Raw genomic sequence first — 17933 nt, forward strand, 5'->3', positions numbered from 1 at the left:
ATTCATTAACAGCATGAGCTTATCACATTGTAAGTCATGTCCAGATGAAGCATGTCATAAAACCAGAAAGTATTTTTTCCTCTTAAAAAGTGATTTTTCCCTACTGGATATATTTAGAAAAAATATCTTCAGGTCTGAGAGTTAAAATGTATCATGACTTGGATGAAAAGCACTTGAATAAAACCAAAATCCCCAGAACCCCATCATATCAGGCAATTAGAGTCTCCCTATCATTGTAAGCAATTTAATCTTGTAATACTACCACTGTGGAAATGGGGGCAAGAATTAAAACCAATCAGTCCTTAAACTTACAGGAATATCTAACTTTCAAAATTTACATTTATAAAGGCAAGGTTGAGATTTTATTTTTAATTCATAATCCTTTCAGGAAAAACATATTTTTATAAATATATTCCCATCACAGAAATGATTATATCATAAAATTGAAGAAAAATGATAAAAAAGAACTAAATTAATCATTCTAAATTTTGTCTTCCATGCTGGATTAATTACTCTGCAATAAAAAAAAAACCAACCAAACAACAACAACAAAAAACACAACCCCCCCCCCCCCCCCACACACACACACAAAAACCCAAAACAACAACAAAATAAAACCCTTCATTATATCTTTTCAATATCTTTTTAATTTAAGGCAATTAGTGATTACTTTGACAAGCATTTCAAGTATAAGTATGTGTATAATATAAGTATTTATAAGGATAGGTATTTATATCTCATAAGTAAGAGCAAACAATCTTTTTCGTAACTTATAAATAAGTAAGTATAAAATTACATTCAAATTCTCTTTATGTTTTTCTAGAAATTTGGGAAATTAACAGTCATAGTGTAATTATGTATCACATAAAACCAACTTGAAAGTTCTGCATTTTCAAAAGTAATTATAAAAGAAGAGTATGAAAAGGATTATTTTTAAAAATCAGTTTATAAAGGCTTGTCTTCATAATTATTTCTATTTCTCTGAAGACTTACTCTGTAAGAAACTGTATTATCTAGGATTAAGGATAATATTTAAAGGTGGAGTTTCTTTACCTCAGAAACAGCTTTAAAAACTCAGTTAAAATACTCTTTCTTCCATTAACTATGGGGAAAAAATATAAAAAGGAAATGGCAAAAGTACTGGCTTATTGAAGTATGAACACTTTTTCCCCACCCACTGTTTCTGCTCCCTTGGCCTATAGGCTTCAGTTCAGAAGACAATTAAAATTTCAATAGTTATCAGGAAGTAAATGCTGATACGTGATAATTTTTTGCATAAAATAATTCAAGGTGAAATAATACTAGTATTAAGTTATAAGTAATTTATGCTTAAATTTCCTGTCTCACAAGCATTTTTGAGTCATTAAAATACATTTTAAAAAATGAAAAATGTTGATTTAACTACTTTCATAACTTTAAACAGTTAAAACGTGCATTTTTAAAGGCAAGAATGATCACTGATCTGCTTTGATGAGAGTAACTTTAGAATAATTCTATTTTCTATTTGCCTTTTCTGATGTAACTGTTCATTTTCTTATTCCCTGATTCATTGAAAACAAAAAGGAAAAAATAAAAGCATCTCTAGAAAATGTCTTAATCTGGCCAAAGTAAGCTTCTATGTCTTTGTTCCACAGAAGCTTTATTAGTTTCCTGGGCTCCATAGCAGGATAAACTATTTCATGCATGAAGGGATCAGCATTCCTTCTTCTAATCATTGCTATTGTACCCATTACAAAGCTTTCTGAACATCTCCTATGGATATCACACACTATCTTAATCACCCCTCAATTAATAGTTTCATACTCAAATTTTAGTTCTGCTACTTCTACATACAATAACTGCTACTTCAGAATGATACTGAAGCCATAACAGAATATTTTGAGATTATAGTAATTTCACCACCATTGATACATTCTTACACTGAAAGAGTCCAAACAGCAGTTTCCACTGAGTAACAGCTTAATACAACTAGTAATCCTCTCCTAGTACCATGACAGATATTCATGCCATTGTCTCCTGTGACTAGCCTGTAACTTTGAGAAGCACGAGCCATTTTCTTAGGTGCTTTGATAAGTAATGAGGTAGCCATTACTATTTACATTAAAAATATCTGAAATCTCTGCTAGAATCAGCTTTAATACTACAAAGTTCTTTATACTCTGGGTTTTGCTGGTGTACTGCATTATATTCTTCTGAAAGTAATATAGGTGGTCTCAAAGAGGAAAGAAAGAAGTCAACAGTTTTCACTTTAACATACTAATGTTTGAATTCATTTGCCAATTCATCTCACCTTTTTCCTCAGGTGGAAGGCATTTGTGACTTCCTACCCACTCTTAGAAGATGATGGGGATAAAAGTTAAGGTGACATACATCACACTGATTGTCCCCATAGAGGAAATCAGAAGTAATCTCACCTGAAGATTAGTATTCTTTTTATATTCAAAAGCATGGTGCAACTAAATTCTCTCACAACACATTTTCAGCTAAATCAGTGATATAATATCAAATTATGCAGTCTATGGACCCAGTGGGAGACTAACTTTCAAAATTTACATACAGTTCTGGTTTGATAAACAGCAACATCCACTGTTTCCCAGGACACAGGTAAAATCAGAAATCCAAGAAGTGTCTGCTATGCATTCCTCCAAGATAGGTACACAGATCAGTATTTATCTCATACAACTTGCAAATGCTTTGCAGTTTTCCAGGATATGTAATGTACATAAACTGAAACACAAAAGGCTCGCTACCCTTAACTACCTTCTATGGATAACTTAGATACAGACCAAGCACAGATGAAAAACATAGGTTGACATTACAGACAATAACATATTGCATCTACAACTGTAAAGCATGTCTGTAATAAGCTTATTTTTAATAAATTAAGGATAAATGAAGACCATTTAAAGTGTTATGGAAAAATGGATAAAAAAAGCAGAAAATAAAGATGCGTAGCTTATTGAGATCTGACTAGTGTGCTGCAAAATATTTAGGGAAAAAAAGGCAATCCCTAGTCTCTGGTAGTTGCAGTTTTGAAGAAAACTTGAAAATGAATAGAAAGCATCACTAATGGGAAGACCTGTGTATCTCATCAGCTAAAGAGAGGTACTTTTCTAATAATTGAAAGAGGACTTGTAAAGCACAAGAAGTACACTTTTTCAGGAGATGAAGGGCTCATACAAAGACTGGAATGTAGGCCAGGAAACAATAGACTTGAGAAAGAAAAGATTGCTTACACAGCCCCAAAAATAACTGCTCTCAAAAAATAGGGACAAGTGTAAAAGATGGCAACATAAGAGAAACAAAAAGCATATAAAGAATTCTTACAACACCACAACATTTTTCACAGACATACCAGACTGCAGAATAGGAATCCTGATTTTAAATTGGTATGGTTTTCAACTAGAAAGGAATTTAATTTCAGGATAGCATTACAGTTTTAAGTTGATATAGACAATGTTAGTAAGTTGTCTGTAAGAATACAGACCTTGCAAGAGTTAATACCATGGATGGTCACTCCATGGCAAAAAGAAAATACTATGCAGTCATCTTTTAGGAGTGGAATAATAAAGAAAAAACAAAAAAACTTTTAGTAAGTATGGCTTACATAGTTTGCTAAAAAGTATCTTGTAAAGTCACATAAAAAATTATAGAGAAAGGAAAACCTAAAATCATCACAGGTGACTACAGATTTGAGGATTTATTATTCTGGCGTTAGTAAATACAAATACAGAAGTTATTTTTGTCATCTGGTTTGCCTTAATCAAGAACTAAAAATTCATTTATAACACTGTACACAAATGTCATGTTTATATCAATATCATATGCAGCTTGAAGGAAAAAGTATACGTTAAAATTGAGAACAGCAATTCATATAATGGTCAAAGACAACCGGTAACAAAACCACCAAATTCCAGTTGTCAAACATGATTTACTATGTATATTTCTTCTCTTCTCTGTTAAAACAGTAATTATTAAACTAAAGTGATATGGGTGAGTGTTTATGACTTCTTATTAAAAACCCTGACTTAAAGCAGTGTTCATTTAAGCTTAAGGTTAAAGAAAATCATGTAGAGATCTCTGTGCGATGGCCTACTGACTTTATATCCTCTTGTCAAACCTCAGCAGTTTTATTTGTAGTGATACATGCCGGGGAAGGTTGGAGGTTAAAGTTGATAGGAGGGCCAACAGGAAAGCCAACCAACTTCTTTCAAAAGATTACAACCCTTAACATATTAGGATCTGTCAGCAGTTACTGCTAACTTGGTATGTCTACATTTGTGTACTCTTCTGTGAACTGATCCCCAAACTCCAGATCAACAGAATCAAAAAACCTAATTCTTACTACTTTCCTTCCATCATTGCCTCCTAATTTTCTTCATTTTTAAGCTATAACTTCAGTTTTTGATATTATATTGAAGATTAGCACTTATCATTAGTTTTCAGAAAAACATTAGCAGGTAGGTAAAATTTCTTTCCTGGTTTTCTTCAGCTTAATTTTCTCTCACCCTGATAATTGAAGGATGTTCTAGTCTAGAAAATCATATATTAAATGTAATAGCAGCAAAGTCTAGTGGACTGAAGCTCTTCAGATTTCCCTTTCTTTGACACTGCTAACTCTGTGACTCATTTTTAAGTTATACAGATAGCGATAAATGAAATCACAGAATCACTGCATAGCTGAGGTTAAAAGGGACCTCTGGAGAGTGTCTCGTCCTATTCAAAGCTCAGTGAACTACAGCAGGATGCTCAGGGCTTTGTCCAGCCATGTTATGAGAATATTCAAGGACAAAGACCTCACAATCTCTCTGAACAACCTGTTCCAGTGTTTGACAGCTCTCATAAGATGATTAAATAGAATTTCCTGTATATTATATCACTTGATCTGCCACTGGACACCACTAGGAAGAGTCTGATTCCATGTTTTATATTCCCTCCCAGCAGCTATTTATACACACTGATAAGATTCCTTTGCTCTTCTTGGCTACACAGTGCAAACTCTGACTGTCGTCCAACAACACATGCTCCTGTCTATTCATCCTATTTGCAGATCCCCACTGGACTCACAGCAAGTTAGTGTCTCGGATTGTGGATTTTATGCTGTAACTGATCATTTAATGTAAAGGAGTATATTATTACACAGGTCTCATTTCTATTGATGGTAGCTTTACTCGCTTCTAGGACAGGATAAGTTTGTTCCACTGACTTCAGACAGAACAAGACCTCTACTAGACAGGCTGTTTCTGTATAAAAGGTGATAATGTATTTTTACTTTATCTGTCCCATAACAGCCACAAGAATATTGCAATATAAAATGAATAATCTTTGCCAGTTATCTGTAACCAGCTTACAGTTAATATAATTCTTCACCTTTGCATTTTAAAATAAGTAACAACTCTAAAACTCTAAACAAAGTATTATCTTTTGTTATACAAGAACAACATTACAGAAAAATCTATCATGCTTACCTTTTATATTTTCTACATCTATCTCAAATTTAATGACTTTAAGTGTCAGACTTGACTTTTAAGTTTCTCCCACTTCCACTCTCTCTCTTTGAAAATCCTGATTAGCACCTTTGGCAAAAGCAAAGATTCTGTTTTACATCATGTACCATTTTGCTGTTGCTATAATTTTAATTGTGCAAAACTCAATGGGCTCTAATGAAATCTGACTAGGCAATTAATACTCTAAAACATACACTGTGAGATACTGAAAGGAACGCTCTACACATGAATTCCCTCAAGTCATGGAAAAGACTCATGTAGCATGTTGTGTTTCTCCATAGGTACAACAATATTCCACAATGTCAACAGCTTTTTTCATCTTATCTGCAATTAACCAAAAAATCTTAACACATTCCATTGTTAAGAAGTTTGTTTTCTCCTGGTTTCAGTTCAGGTACACTCACTAGTGTGTATGAGTAAAATCAGGGAAAGTAAAATAGAAAAGATATAAGAAATATTAATGTCAATAACAAAGCACAACTTTAAACTTTTATGATATTAGTATGCCCCAAAATGGCTCCGATGACCTCACAGAATTATGTATGTAAATATCATACTTTAGTTACCATTATGTAATTCAGACATATATATGTACACTAAGATACATATATATACGTTGTGATCTACACGTTTCCCAGATACGTGCACATGAAGGGGATTCTCCCACTGTGCCAATTACACACCTAATTTGGTGGAGAGGGACAGAGGCTTGTAGAAATTAAGCTTTATTTAAAATAAATCAACGGACAAGGTTATTAATATTCAGAGCTCCACATGATGATTTTACAGGGAAGGGCCCAGAAAGTAGGACACAAAAGACAGTGTAGTGTGCTTTTAGAACTGTAAAACACTTTTCCACAGTAGTGGAACACAGGCTGTTCTCTCTGAACTTGTTGCCCTGGACATTTTGCAGAGCAGAAAGATTTAAGGAGTAGTTTAACATGATTTGTATTTTTCCTAGAAACTTATCCTTTATCTTCGTATTACGAGACAAAAAACATCTGGAACTTTACGTTATTTTCATAACGTTTTATGCCAAGGAATAGGCAGTACTCCTGGCTTCTTTTTTCCTTCCCTGATATACTATAAACAGTGAAAATGAAGGTTAGAAGAATATCTGTGCTTAGGTTTACACTTCTGCTACAGAAAGATAGATTTTTCATAAAAGAGATTCTTCAAAAAAGAGATAGATTTTTCATGAAAGATATTTCATAAAACAACACATTTATGTATGAATGGATACATCCATATCTCTGGTGTCTTTTACCCTGAGTTTTAAGAAAACACCTTTTCAATTTGATATACTGGGCATATACGCAAGGACCTAGGGTCTGTCCTGCAGGAAGTCAGATTGAGCCTTCAGTCCTGTGATAATGCTTTTGCACATTTCCCTCATGAATGTTGTGTTTTGTAGTGGTAGTGGATGTATAGTGATGATAGTCCTTTCAATAAAGGAATTAATTCAGGATTATCATCAGTAAGGAGAATTTTTAAAATCAGGAAAACTGACTTTTAACAACAGAGAAAACATTTTGAAAACAACTTCATTGAAAATAAGGTAAAAATTATTGTGCTAAAAATAATATACTCTACTGTAGTCATTTGTACTCAATGAGAGCTTAGTGTGGTTTACAGAAGGTTTACAGAAATCACTGTTGAAAATCAGTTATCTCTGTATGACACATGGCAACTCTAATAGCAAAAAAAGTCATACAAGTCAATTTACACAAAAGGTTGGTGAGCAGAGAACAATCCACTAGTAGAAAGGAAAAGCAACTAGACTCAAAATTTTGACTCGAGCTTCTTCCATTGGACTTATAAATCCAATAGTAGTGATTGAAAATGTAATGATACTGCAGGAACTTGTGAGCTGCATGTTAAAGAATATTAGATTGTACAGTACTTGCTAAAGAAACATTATCACACCTAGTAGTGCTGCCATATGATAAGGGGTGAGTGGGCCAGGTAAAAACTGAAGAGATTTTGGTGACAGCATGATGTGAGACACTTCTTTCTCAAAAACTGCACACCATATTCAGAAAAACTGCCAAACTGAATTGTGCAGGTGCTCTGTAATGCTCTCACAGCTGGGGTAGTTTGGAGTCTCAGAAAGCCTAGTAAAGAAGATGGTGAGGCATTTTATGCAGAACAATTCCACATATCAATATGTTTTCCAGTGTTCTTCTCATAAGGTGATCACCCACTGCATGATACAGAGGTTGTGCTATTCATTTATGCTCCAGCTCAAGGTATATATTCTAAGGCAGCATTTAAAGGTAGCAGTTCCTCCTTCTGCAAGTTCATGTGTGCAAGCAAAAAACAAATCTTACTTTTTTAAAAAGACATATCTCCAGCTCCAAGAAAAGGAATGAATTTCCATCTCTATGATCTGCTAGTCAGTGACAAAGACAACGCTGATTTGAGTTAATGAGGCAAACAGTTTTCCAGAAGATACCAAAGAACACTGAAGTTATGTTCTTGTTACGAACATATTTCATAATGTTCTTGGGTCAGCAATTACAACTACAAAACTGATAGAGTTTTAGTATTTGCTGAAAAAACACTTTAGTGAAGTTATTAATAATCTATTATGCAAAGGCAAGTTGCAGACTCATTTGATACTTGGCTATGAAAAACTAATTGGTCAATGCTCTTGATGTATGTGCAGCAGGGTGAGAGAAACAACTTACAAAAATCTCAGGAAAGCACAAGACTGAGCAAGGGAGCAAAAGTACTCTAAAGACACAGCCAATGCTGTTTATAAACCATAATTACACATAAGTTAAGTTGCCTTCAGAATGCCAATAGCGGTATAATTCAATAGTGCAGAACAAATACTTAACTAACCTTTTCCACATACCCCACAAACAAGAAAACAAGAACACTAGTGGCAAGTGGAATGAGAAGAAAACAAACAAACAAAAAAAAGAAATTAGAAATATACTCTGAAACATACTGTCATAATATATAACAGACAATTTTGATCAATAGGTCATTTATATTGTTCCGTGGGTAACTGTGATAATGCAGTTTTACATTAAGAAGTCATTCACCTTACTTTTCAAAAAAAAAAAAAACAAAAAACAAAAAAACCGAAAGCGACAAAAGAAAAAATATTTCTTATAAACAAAGCAAAACAAACAACAACAAAAAACACAACAAAAAACCCCAAGCAACAGAAGAAAAGGCAAAATCACTCATTTAAGAAAACCTGAAATATGCTCTAATCTGGTAGTAAGTCAAAAGCTAAAGGACATATATCTATACACACAAAAAAATGTTATCACTGCTGTGAGGACAGCAGAATATTTTCACAGCTATTTTTCTTCATGCTTGGAAGCATACATTACTCGTAACACAGTCACATTCTGAAATTTTATAACATTTTGGATTTCTTTCAGATGAGAAGTCCATTTTATTGTTTTTTAATTAAATGTATTTCCCTGAAAGGTCTTTGAAGGCTCTACAAACTACCTTGCATTTTATTATTGCTGACAGTTATCTAAACCACGCTTGAATGCCCTCTTTATCCTTTAGTGAACAATTGAAAGATCATATGCTAAAAAGACTTGTGCTTTCTCTTCTTCTAGCCCTATAATTAAGGCATTTTAATACATTTCTTCATAGTCATTAAGAGAGCACAATGTTAAAAATTAATGCAATGAGACAATTTTCAGTTTAACAATCATAAATACATACAACATAAATTTGTCTCAATTGTAGATATGAAAAAAGTCTTCTTGAAATCACATGATGGGATTACCGAATTGTCAAGATTTTGCTTTTGCTGTCTAAGGGTATTTAAGTGATGTATGGCAGCCTGACAATGCTATAGTGTTGTTACATACCCTACAAGAGAGGTAAACACTTCTGTCAAACATTCAGATTCCACTAGTTTTAATATGTTTTTGTTTACCTTATATATATGCCTATAAAAAAGTAGTATTGCTGGATAATGCTGAAATAAATTAAAAAAGGGAAGAAAGGAGGTGAAACAGACATATGAAGGGAAAAATAATCACGAGATGATTGTAAAAATCTTGATATATAATGTAAAATACCACTGTAATAGTGTCTACTTGTAGCAGTACTTTACTAATGCTTAGAATAAAGATTTTCTTAGTTTGGCTTTTTTTAAGAAGCAGAATTTTCTTATCTTCATGTGTCACACATTTTTGCAACAGACATGTTAAGTATTTTTTTTAACATTGTGAAAGGAATTTATTCTTTCTAAGTACATCAATTTTATATACACTAATTAAATAGAGGATATATCAGTGTTATAGCTCACCATTACAGATTTTCCAAAAGGTGTTACTATTGAGCAAATCATACAGCTCATCTTTTAAAACTAAGTCAAGTTTTTTGAGGTAAAAGTTTTTTATGCTTTCTTAACCATAAACCATAGTGCAGCATAAAGCAAGAAGATTACAAGATTTTTTTTTTTTTTTTAAGATAGACATGAAAAAAAGAGTTGCTCTCCAGAAGATTTTCCAGAGTTGTCAGAATGTTATATTATAAACAACCTTATTAGTCCTTTATAATTACAATAGGTACCTCTGGACAAGATCGAGCACACATGACAAATGCTTCTGACTTCTTTTTAAATCGAACCTGGAAGGTCATCGCTGAACAAACAGAATGCTATACAACCGTGGCCATAAATTGTGAAAGCTAACAATAAGGTAAGGTTTTTTGATATTAAAAATTAAAATTATTTTGTTCTGAATTCTCTGTATAAAATCAAGAACTAAGAGGATTAAGTAGTTTAAAAAAGATAAGCTGCTACAGAAAAAGAAAACCTTCAAACTTTATTACCACACTTTTTCTTTATGCAGCTGAACCTATATTTTAGTATTTATGCCATATCTTTAAAGTAATTGCTTTGTTTTATAAATATGTTCTTAAAGATAATTTCTCAATGAGAGTTTATCCAAATTTGCATTTATTTTGTTTAGCTTTATGATGTGGATAGTTAAAAAAAAAACAGCCTCCAATCTAAGGGACTTGCTAGTTGTTATCCACAAATGAAATCAGGAAAAGTACAACATACTACTGTGCATTTCTTCTACCATTTTTATTTTGCTTTAGGGTCATTTAACAGTACTGGTAGTTTTGGATTAAATTTAATTTGTACGGAGTTAAACAGTAACTTAAGTGACTGCAACTGGAAACCAACTGACGGATCTCACTTTTAAATCTCGTATTTCAATTCAGAGAGGAAATGTACGGATTGAATTAGAAAGCTGTAAACTCTTGATGAGAATTAGTGGTATAAAACAAAAGAAATTGAAACCTTCAGTTATTTTCCTTACAGTTAGGCTGAATTACACTGTAAATCAATGAAGATTTGGATAGTGTCCAAATAAACAGCTTTACTTTAAAAAAGTTCTAACAGAGCACTAAGCATACAATTTGAAACAAATATGAAATAAATATGAAATATTAATGACTTTAAAAAGAACCATATGAGAAGAACAGTAAAATCATGAAAATTCAAGCAGAGGAAATTTAAACTGAAATGTATGATGGGCAATTAAGTACCTATTTTGACAATTCTAAGTGGTCAAGTTTTTAAAGTATGACACAGAAACCTTAACCTATCTATATATGAGTGATAAATGAGGCATTTTGTGTCATTACATTCCCATAAATCACATTCTTTAACTGCTGATGGCTTTTATCAGGTCTAACCTTTTCAAGCTTCTATCAGAGTGCTAACATTTTCAACTTTGACACATATGCAGTTTACAAATTCTGCAGCTGATTAACTCTGGACAGAAGCTCACTGCCACTATTGTCTTCTTCAAGTTGGGTTACAGTTTCAGTGTCTCAAAAACTCACATGCATCCTTTGTATGTCACAAAATCTCACTTAAGGTATTGAGCTGTGTTGTGAAGGATGTATTTCTTCTTTTGAAACAAATAAATGAGAACGTACTTTCAAAATTACTCTTCTACTCACAGCCTGAAATATGTATACTATTAATTATTTTAAAATCAAGTAACTAGTGTATTCCATATAAAGAGAAATATTCAGAAGTCAGACATTAGTAAAATAAAATGATCTATTTTACATTATTTTAATATTTAAGTGAACTTGGGTTCAAATCAATGCTCTTGAATAAACAAAAAACATTGTGATCAACATCTCTGAAGTAAAGAATAATAAAAAAATTTGATAAACTAATATTAGTGTGTACTATATGTACTCTATTACAAAGTATTGCACTTATAAGCTGAACATGATCATGGTTCCTTAAATCATTTTGTGGAATTCCTCCTAAACTCTTATCTGAACTGTCTTGTAAATTTCAAAGATTATAAATTGAAGTATCTTAAATCTGCAAATATCAAAGATACTATACCACAAAATGAGTGTAGCCATGATAAACTCAGGACAAAACAAATGCAAAAGCAAAAAAGAAATGCAAGAAATAATGTTTTATCATGCACAAGTGAACTCACATATCTTAAGGAAAGACTGCTTTCTTTAGGAACTAAAATTAAATTACATATTTACATGACACACACAATCTTTTTCTACATAAGTGATAAAATAGTTGATAAAATCAGTCTGGATGTCTACCTTCAAAAACATTTCAACTCAACTGTATTATATTAACAATGAGAAGAAGCCAGGAATATAGTAGTGATTTCTACCTTAGTAGTAGTCAGTACACAGTAAGAATGGTAGTAAAATAAACGTCTGCATTTTCACTTTTTAATTCAAAAATGTGCAGAATATCATTTAATTCAGATGTTTTCAATCTACAGAAACAAGCAGTGAAACATTCAAAGTAATGTACTTGCATGATATAATTGATATAGACACTGAAACAAAGCTCAAGTTTAAAGAGATACTGTCTTTAATAATATTAGTTAGATTGAAGAAATTTTCATGTTAGCTATGTGACCACTGGAAGCCTGGTACTTCAGATGGTATTAGTTTTGATACGAGCTAACTAGACATCAGACCTAAATAATGAAACCTGAACAGACAGGCTTGGACCCTGCAAATAAGAATGTCCGCGGAGGCTCTTGTGCAGCTGATTGTCCCTTGATGATAAACAACAAACCCTAGAAAAACACTGGGGGAAGGAGAATTTTTTTTCAGCATCACAGCTAACGTAGCCTTGTAACTTTAATATGTAAGTCCTATTCATGACAAGTTAAAAAAAAAGTTATTTATTTCATTAAAAATGTCATACATCAGAGACACTGTGAAGTTAGACTTTCGACAATTTAGATGTAAATCTTGGGATGTCTGTAAGAACTCATGACAAAATCATATTTATCATTTGAAATAAAAGGACATGATTTCTTGATGTTCATATCAAAGTCTTGTGATGGATGAGAGCACACTAAACAAATGACAAACCAGGAGGAATACAGGTTCTTCCTATTTTGATTAGGAGATGGAAATGAAGATCTTTTTTCCTAATTGACATACATACGTTATAAAATTACACACATAAATATATAAATAAGTTTGTATAATGCACTATGTATACTCAGGAGATTGGTATGTTCTTAAGCAGACAAATGCTAACTACAATAAAGCCAATTTACTTTATGCGAGAAGAAGCCACAAAATCAAACACTGTCTTTAATCAAGTGTGCAGTTAATTGCTTATCAATTTATACACTCAGAAACAATTTTAGCTTTTTTTTTTTTGTATTAAAACTCCCAAGTAATAAGAGTGAAACATTTTACCTTTTCTTCTAATTTGTTTCTTACTTCCTTATTTCTAGGTTTAAATTATGCTTAAATAATTTCATTATACTTGTGTCACTTAAAGTTGCATAAAATTAATGTAAGCATTATTGAAAAAAAGATGTGGAGTTTTTATGTGGGATGAAATATTAAAAGATGAGTTTTGAGCTTCAGATTAGATTTTTATTGCTTTTATATTTTTGATACTGAAGTCATCTTACGTCATTGCCTAGCTTCATTTTCACCCCAAATGTAAAAAACCACTTATGTGCCTGCTTAACAAGAACTCTCAAGCATCAACAACTTTACTTACTAAGTATGAGAATCACAGCTGCTGTTGGTAAGGCAGGCAAGACTTTGTTCAATTTGTAGATCTGCATGCAGTGGCAAGGTCCAGTGAGGCCCAATGATACTTTCACAAAAGTACTTGTCAAATGATGGTGACATCCTGCTCCTTGAGATCAATCTTTCCCTTTCTCCTTTTCCATTACAATTTCACAGTGAGTGAGTAACTCCTCAGAAAAATACTCCAGACACTCTAGATCTGAAAATGAAAACTCACTTTGCTAACTGGCGCTACTGATAAATGTACTTGTTTTTACCTGTTCTGCTGTAATTATGAAACTTACAGATAAATACATGTAAATGAAAAAAAACCCACAAAAACCCAAACATCTACAATCCAGACTAATTCTATATATTTTTTTACTAATAGAAGAGTCCTCTACACACAATTTTCAAAAATTTACAGGAAGTAACATTTTATAATCTACAGAAAAGTATGTAGCCAAACCATAAATCAAACTGTGACACTGAGAGGGAAATGTGATATTAAAAATGAAAATATTTTGCATGCTTTTTTTTTTTTTAATTGTTAAAGTGATTTTCACCTAAACCTTTGAGCAGAAATGCATTTGAAATCAAGAACAATATAAATGTCTGTTTGAACTGTAGTGTTTGAAAAAATAGATTGGCACAAAAAATTGTTTTGCTCTGCTGCTCAGAAACCCTAGCAAGACACAACTGATGATGTAACCAATGCAACTTATCCATATATCCTGTGTGCCTCTTACAGTGCAAGATTACTCCCTTGGGAAAGCAGATACCTGTGTTCTGAGACATGAATCTACACTATAATCTCGCAGCGTAAACAGGATATGAGCAGTTTCATTATGTACTTCTCAGATGCATCTTTAACCAGGATAAACTACTCTCACAGAGGTTGAAAGGTAATCTGAGACTTCGCAGTACAATTGTATTTCTCTTCCTCTAAGCCAAGACTTCCTAGAAATAAGGAATTTGTGCAACTGTGTAAATGTGAGTGCTGCCCATTAACCAGCTGGGGACTATTGAACCTACTCATTTTAAACCTCAAAATTCTCATAGATTGTGTACTACTCTCACCAGTCTCCTGTTTTTACATGGTTTATTTACTGCGAGTCCTACACTTAATTGGCTATTGACAATGTTTACTTTTTTCCTATATTAGTACAAATGGTTTTATATCAAGATATAGTAGTTTATCATTCAGTATAATATAGTGTGCTTAAGACCTAACTAAATTCCTCCACCTCTTGGACCTTTTCTGAAAAATTTACTGGATACCCAATATATTTAATATTCAATAGCATGTGAGAATAATTTTTATGCAACTCTGATAGTTAGAAAGATAGATAACTCAATTATTAGATCATCTATCAAAATATTCAGATGTATAAGAGGCTACTAAAAAGATTGATGACTGAGAAAGTCCACTGATTCTCCAGCCATCATATTCACACATTTGGCTAGACAACATTTTTCGCTGCCTTCACGAGCAAGCTTCATTACTCATCACTTCACTGAAAAGAGTTTATTATGAGGCTGCCATCTTGGCAAGACTATTATTTAGATGATAAATGTTGGGGGAAAAATTGTGTCTAGAGTTTTTTTTTTTTAAGATGAGCTTTTTGACAGATAAAACAAACAGCATCTACATTTCTAATTAACTTAAATTTGGCATATACAAATACAGGTCAGTAAAGTATGATATGCTACTAGATTATCTTCTGCCTGAATCTTGTCCTTAATTTGTAAAATGTAAATTAACTAATTAGAAGAAAAGCAGCATTATTTGTGACAAAATACTCCTATTTCTTTGCTTTGTGACATTTATGATCAACTATAGTTCTTCATTCTAACTTCTTAGAGATAGATAATAATACTCACACTAATTTATTATGTTTCTGTTATTTTAAACCAAGTGAAAACTTGAGATTTCCGAAAGGATTAAAGCACAACAGATTTTGCAACGTGGAGCTAAATTAGATGCCTGCCAGCTTAATTTCCTTTTCACTATTATGCCTTTTCATGTACGTGTAGCATGAACATAGGTATGAAGATAGCACTTTCACTATTCAAGCACCAGACTCAAAAGGAAAAGTTAATATGTTACTAGAAATCCCTATATCCTTTCCGTGCAAGATGTAGAGTAATAATAATAAATTTGTGCTTTGTTTGCTAGTACTAAGAGTTAAATTTCTCTTTATACTCCTACTTCGCTCCTCAACTGCCATTTGAAATAGATTAGACTAGCAAATATAGAGTTACCAAGTTACATGAAGCAAGGAGGAGTTGGTCATTCTTGAGTTTCAGCTCAGCAACCTGGCCTTGTTAAATAAAAAATATACGATATCACAGTTTATAGGAAGGGATTCTTTTTGCTGTGGTTTGGTTTTAACTATTACTACATAGATAAAGATTCAACACTAAGAAATACATTGAAAATGTCAGATGTAAATGTCAATTAAAAATTACAAGGAATTCTGAAAGGTAAGGTCTGTGGGGGGTTGACATTCTTTGACATAGTGGAGTGTCTGCAACCAGGCCTTTGGCAAGCATAGCAGGATCTATGCTGTCAGCTCTTATTGTACAGAAACTTAGATGCTTGTCTAATCTGAATGAGAAATACCACGAAAATTGGAGTTGAAGCCTTGCAGTAATGTGGATGGAGGCTGAAAATACTCTATCTGCACTACATGAGTCTCTTGTGACACGATAATATTTAAGGCAGTCCAGAAAAATGTAAGGGAAAAATAATTTAAATAAAACTACATAGTGTTTCATTTGCTACTCTTGAGCATGTAACATTCTTTAGTGATAGCAGTTTTAAAGACAATCCCGTTTTGATATTCACATTAAATACAATATTTAAATACAATAAAACAGGAAAATCTATATTTAACTAACATCAATTATTCAAATATAAACAGAAATCTGCACACAGCATGGTCTGTTTGTTCTTTGTTTTAAGAAAATGAGTTTTGATACAAAATGAAACAAAACGATCAGCAAAACAATTAACATTATAGCAATACTAGTCATGAGGTGCTGTCTTGATGGAAAATGTCTTCATGCTGTTATTTAATCACCTTATTAAAGAAGGGATGAGTAATAAAATGTAAACATTTCTTCAGTGCTAAACTAAAAAAAAAACTGCATAAACTGCATGTTGATTTTTATGCTTTTCATATCATTAAATAAATGAAACAATGATTCATGTCAAACACTTCCAGAAATAAGCTATACATATGAAGAACATTTGTGAAGTGCAGAAGTATACCTGTGTGTGTGTACAGAAAGAACCCATAATTTTATCATATTTATAAATTAAAATGCTGAAAATGGCAATCTAGTAGAAAATATCACTGCTTTTGATTCTTGTTTTAGTTTTCCAGAAACAAACATCTTACTTTGTGCTATTAAGGTGAACAAGCTGGCATGGTACATTCTAAAAAAAGTAAATTGTTTTAAAGAAACATCTTTATACAGTCCTAAGTTGTAAAAATCATCATAAATTTTCTCTTCTTCCTATATCTATTTTTGTTTAAGATTAATTTACTAATTCAAGTAAAGTCAAAAAGGAGAGCAGAAGAAGCAGAGCAAAACTCAGCATGTGTGAAAATCTACAAGCATTAAATAGCTAAACAAACCCTAACTCCCTCAGTGTTGCAGTAAGGTCAAAACCTTTCAGCATTGTACCAGTGTGTCAAAATATGTCAACAAACCATCATACTGCAAGAAGAAGAATGACCTTTCAGTTCTTTATGTTTGGGCTGCCAATGAAGCTCTGGATACTGGGTATGCATGAACAGTTTTCCTAGCCACTTGACAAATGCAACTCCCAAGGTTTCCTCCAAGTCAAGTAGTTATGCCACTGGCTTTCAACTCACCAGCACAACTTTTTAAACAATTTTCAATTGGTGAATATAGATCCTGTTATAGAACAGACATCCATAAACCCACAGCATAATTCCCAGTTTCCCTACCACCTACAATCAGTCAATTATTATTCAAACAGTCTTCATGGTAACATATGCCAAGAAATTTTAAACTATACTACAGAAAAAAAATATGCATTGATTTGATGTTCTGATTCAGTCTTTGCTCACATATGGTTCATCCTTATAGTCAACTACAAATGAGTTTGATCAGAACACTCTTCTCAAAAGGACCTAGGAGCAGATCAGCTATGTTTGTAACTGAAATGAAATCTTAAACACTTTCATATTTTCACATTTATCTGAAAAAATTTGCTAATCTCAATGTGCGTTTTAGACAACAGCAGCCACGTCTATCAGCTCCAATTAAGACTCAAACAGTTGGGACTTTAATTTTTAATTAAACCTAGAAAAAATTATAAAATTAGACAGTATGGAAAGAAAAAAAGAT

The 17933-nt window shown here is 32.5% G+C and overlaps 2 protein-coding genes across 16 annotated transcripts in view; one reads left to right on the forward strand and one right to left on the reverse strand.

Annotated features, from left to right (window-relative positions):
- LOC107053500 overlaps positions 1-17933 on the forward strand; it is a 115936-nt gene that overhangs the window by 82085 nt on the left and 15918 nt on the right. For 5 of the 11 annotated variants that reach the window (XR_005860252.2, XR_006939349.1, XR_006939347.1 and 2 more), the window contains 2 exons: positions 10061-10192; positions 14299-14452. The gene's annotated coding sequence lies outside the window, so the exon portion shown is untranslated. Of the gene's footprint in view, positions 1-4939; positions 5073-10060; positions 10193-14298; positions 14618-17933 lie in introns of those variants that run through there. The other 6 variants (XR_005860251.2, XR_006939352.1, XR_005860256.2 and 3 more) reach the window with 2 other exon arrangements.
- The window catches only part of CDIN1 (CDAN1 interacting nuclease 1), a 115517-nt gene that overhangs the window by 36771 nt on the left and 60813 nt on the right, over positions 1-17933 (reverse strand). Inside the window, exon 11 of one of the 5 annotated variants that reach the window (XM_040700972.2) lies at positions 3686-13767. The exons of the other annotated variants lie outside the window; for them this stretch is intronic. Coding sequence (XP_040556906.1) covers positions 13740-13767 — 28 coding nt within the window. The 3' untranslated portion in view covers positions 3686-13739. Of the gene's footprint in view, positions 1-3685; positions 13768-17933 lie in introns of those variants that run through there. 5 annotated transcript variants of the gene reach the window in all.

The sequence above is a fragment of the Gallus gallus genome, chromosome 5 (genome assembly GCF_016699485.2).
Source record: "Gallus gallus isolate bGalGal1 chromosome 5, bGalGal1.mat.broiler.GRCg7b, whole genome shotgun sequence".
NCBI lineage: Eukaryota > Metazoa > Chordata > Aves > Galliformes > Phasianidae > Gallus > Gallus gallus.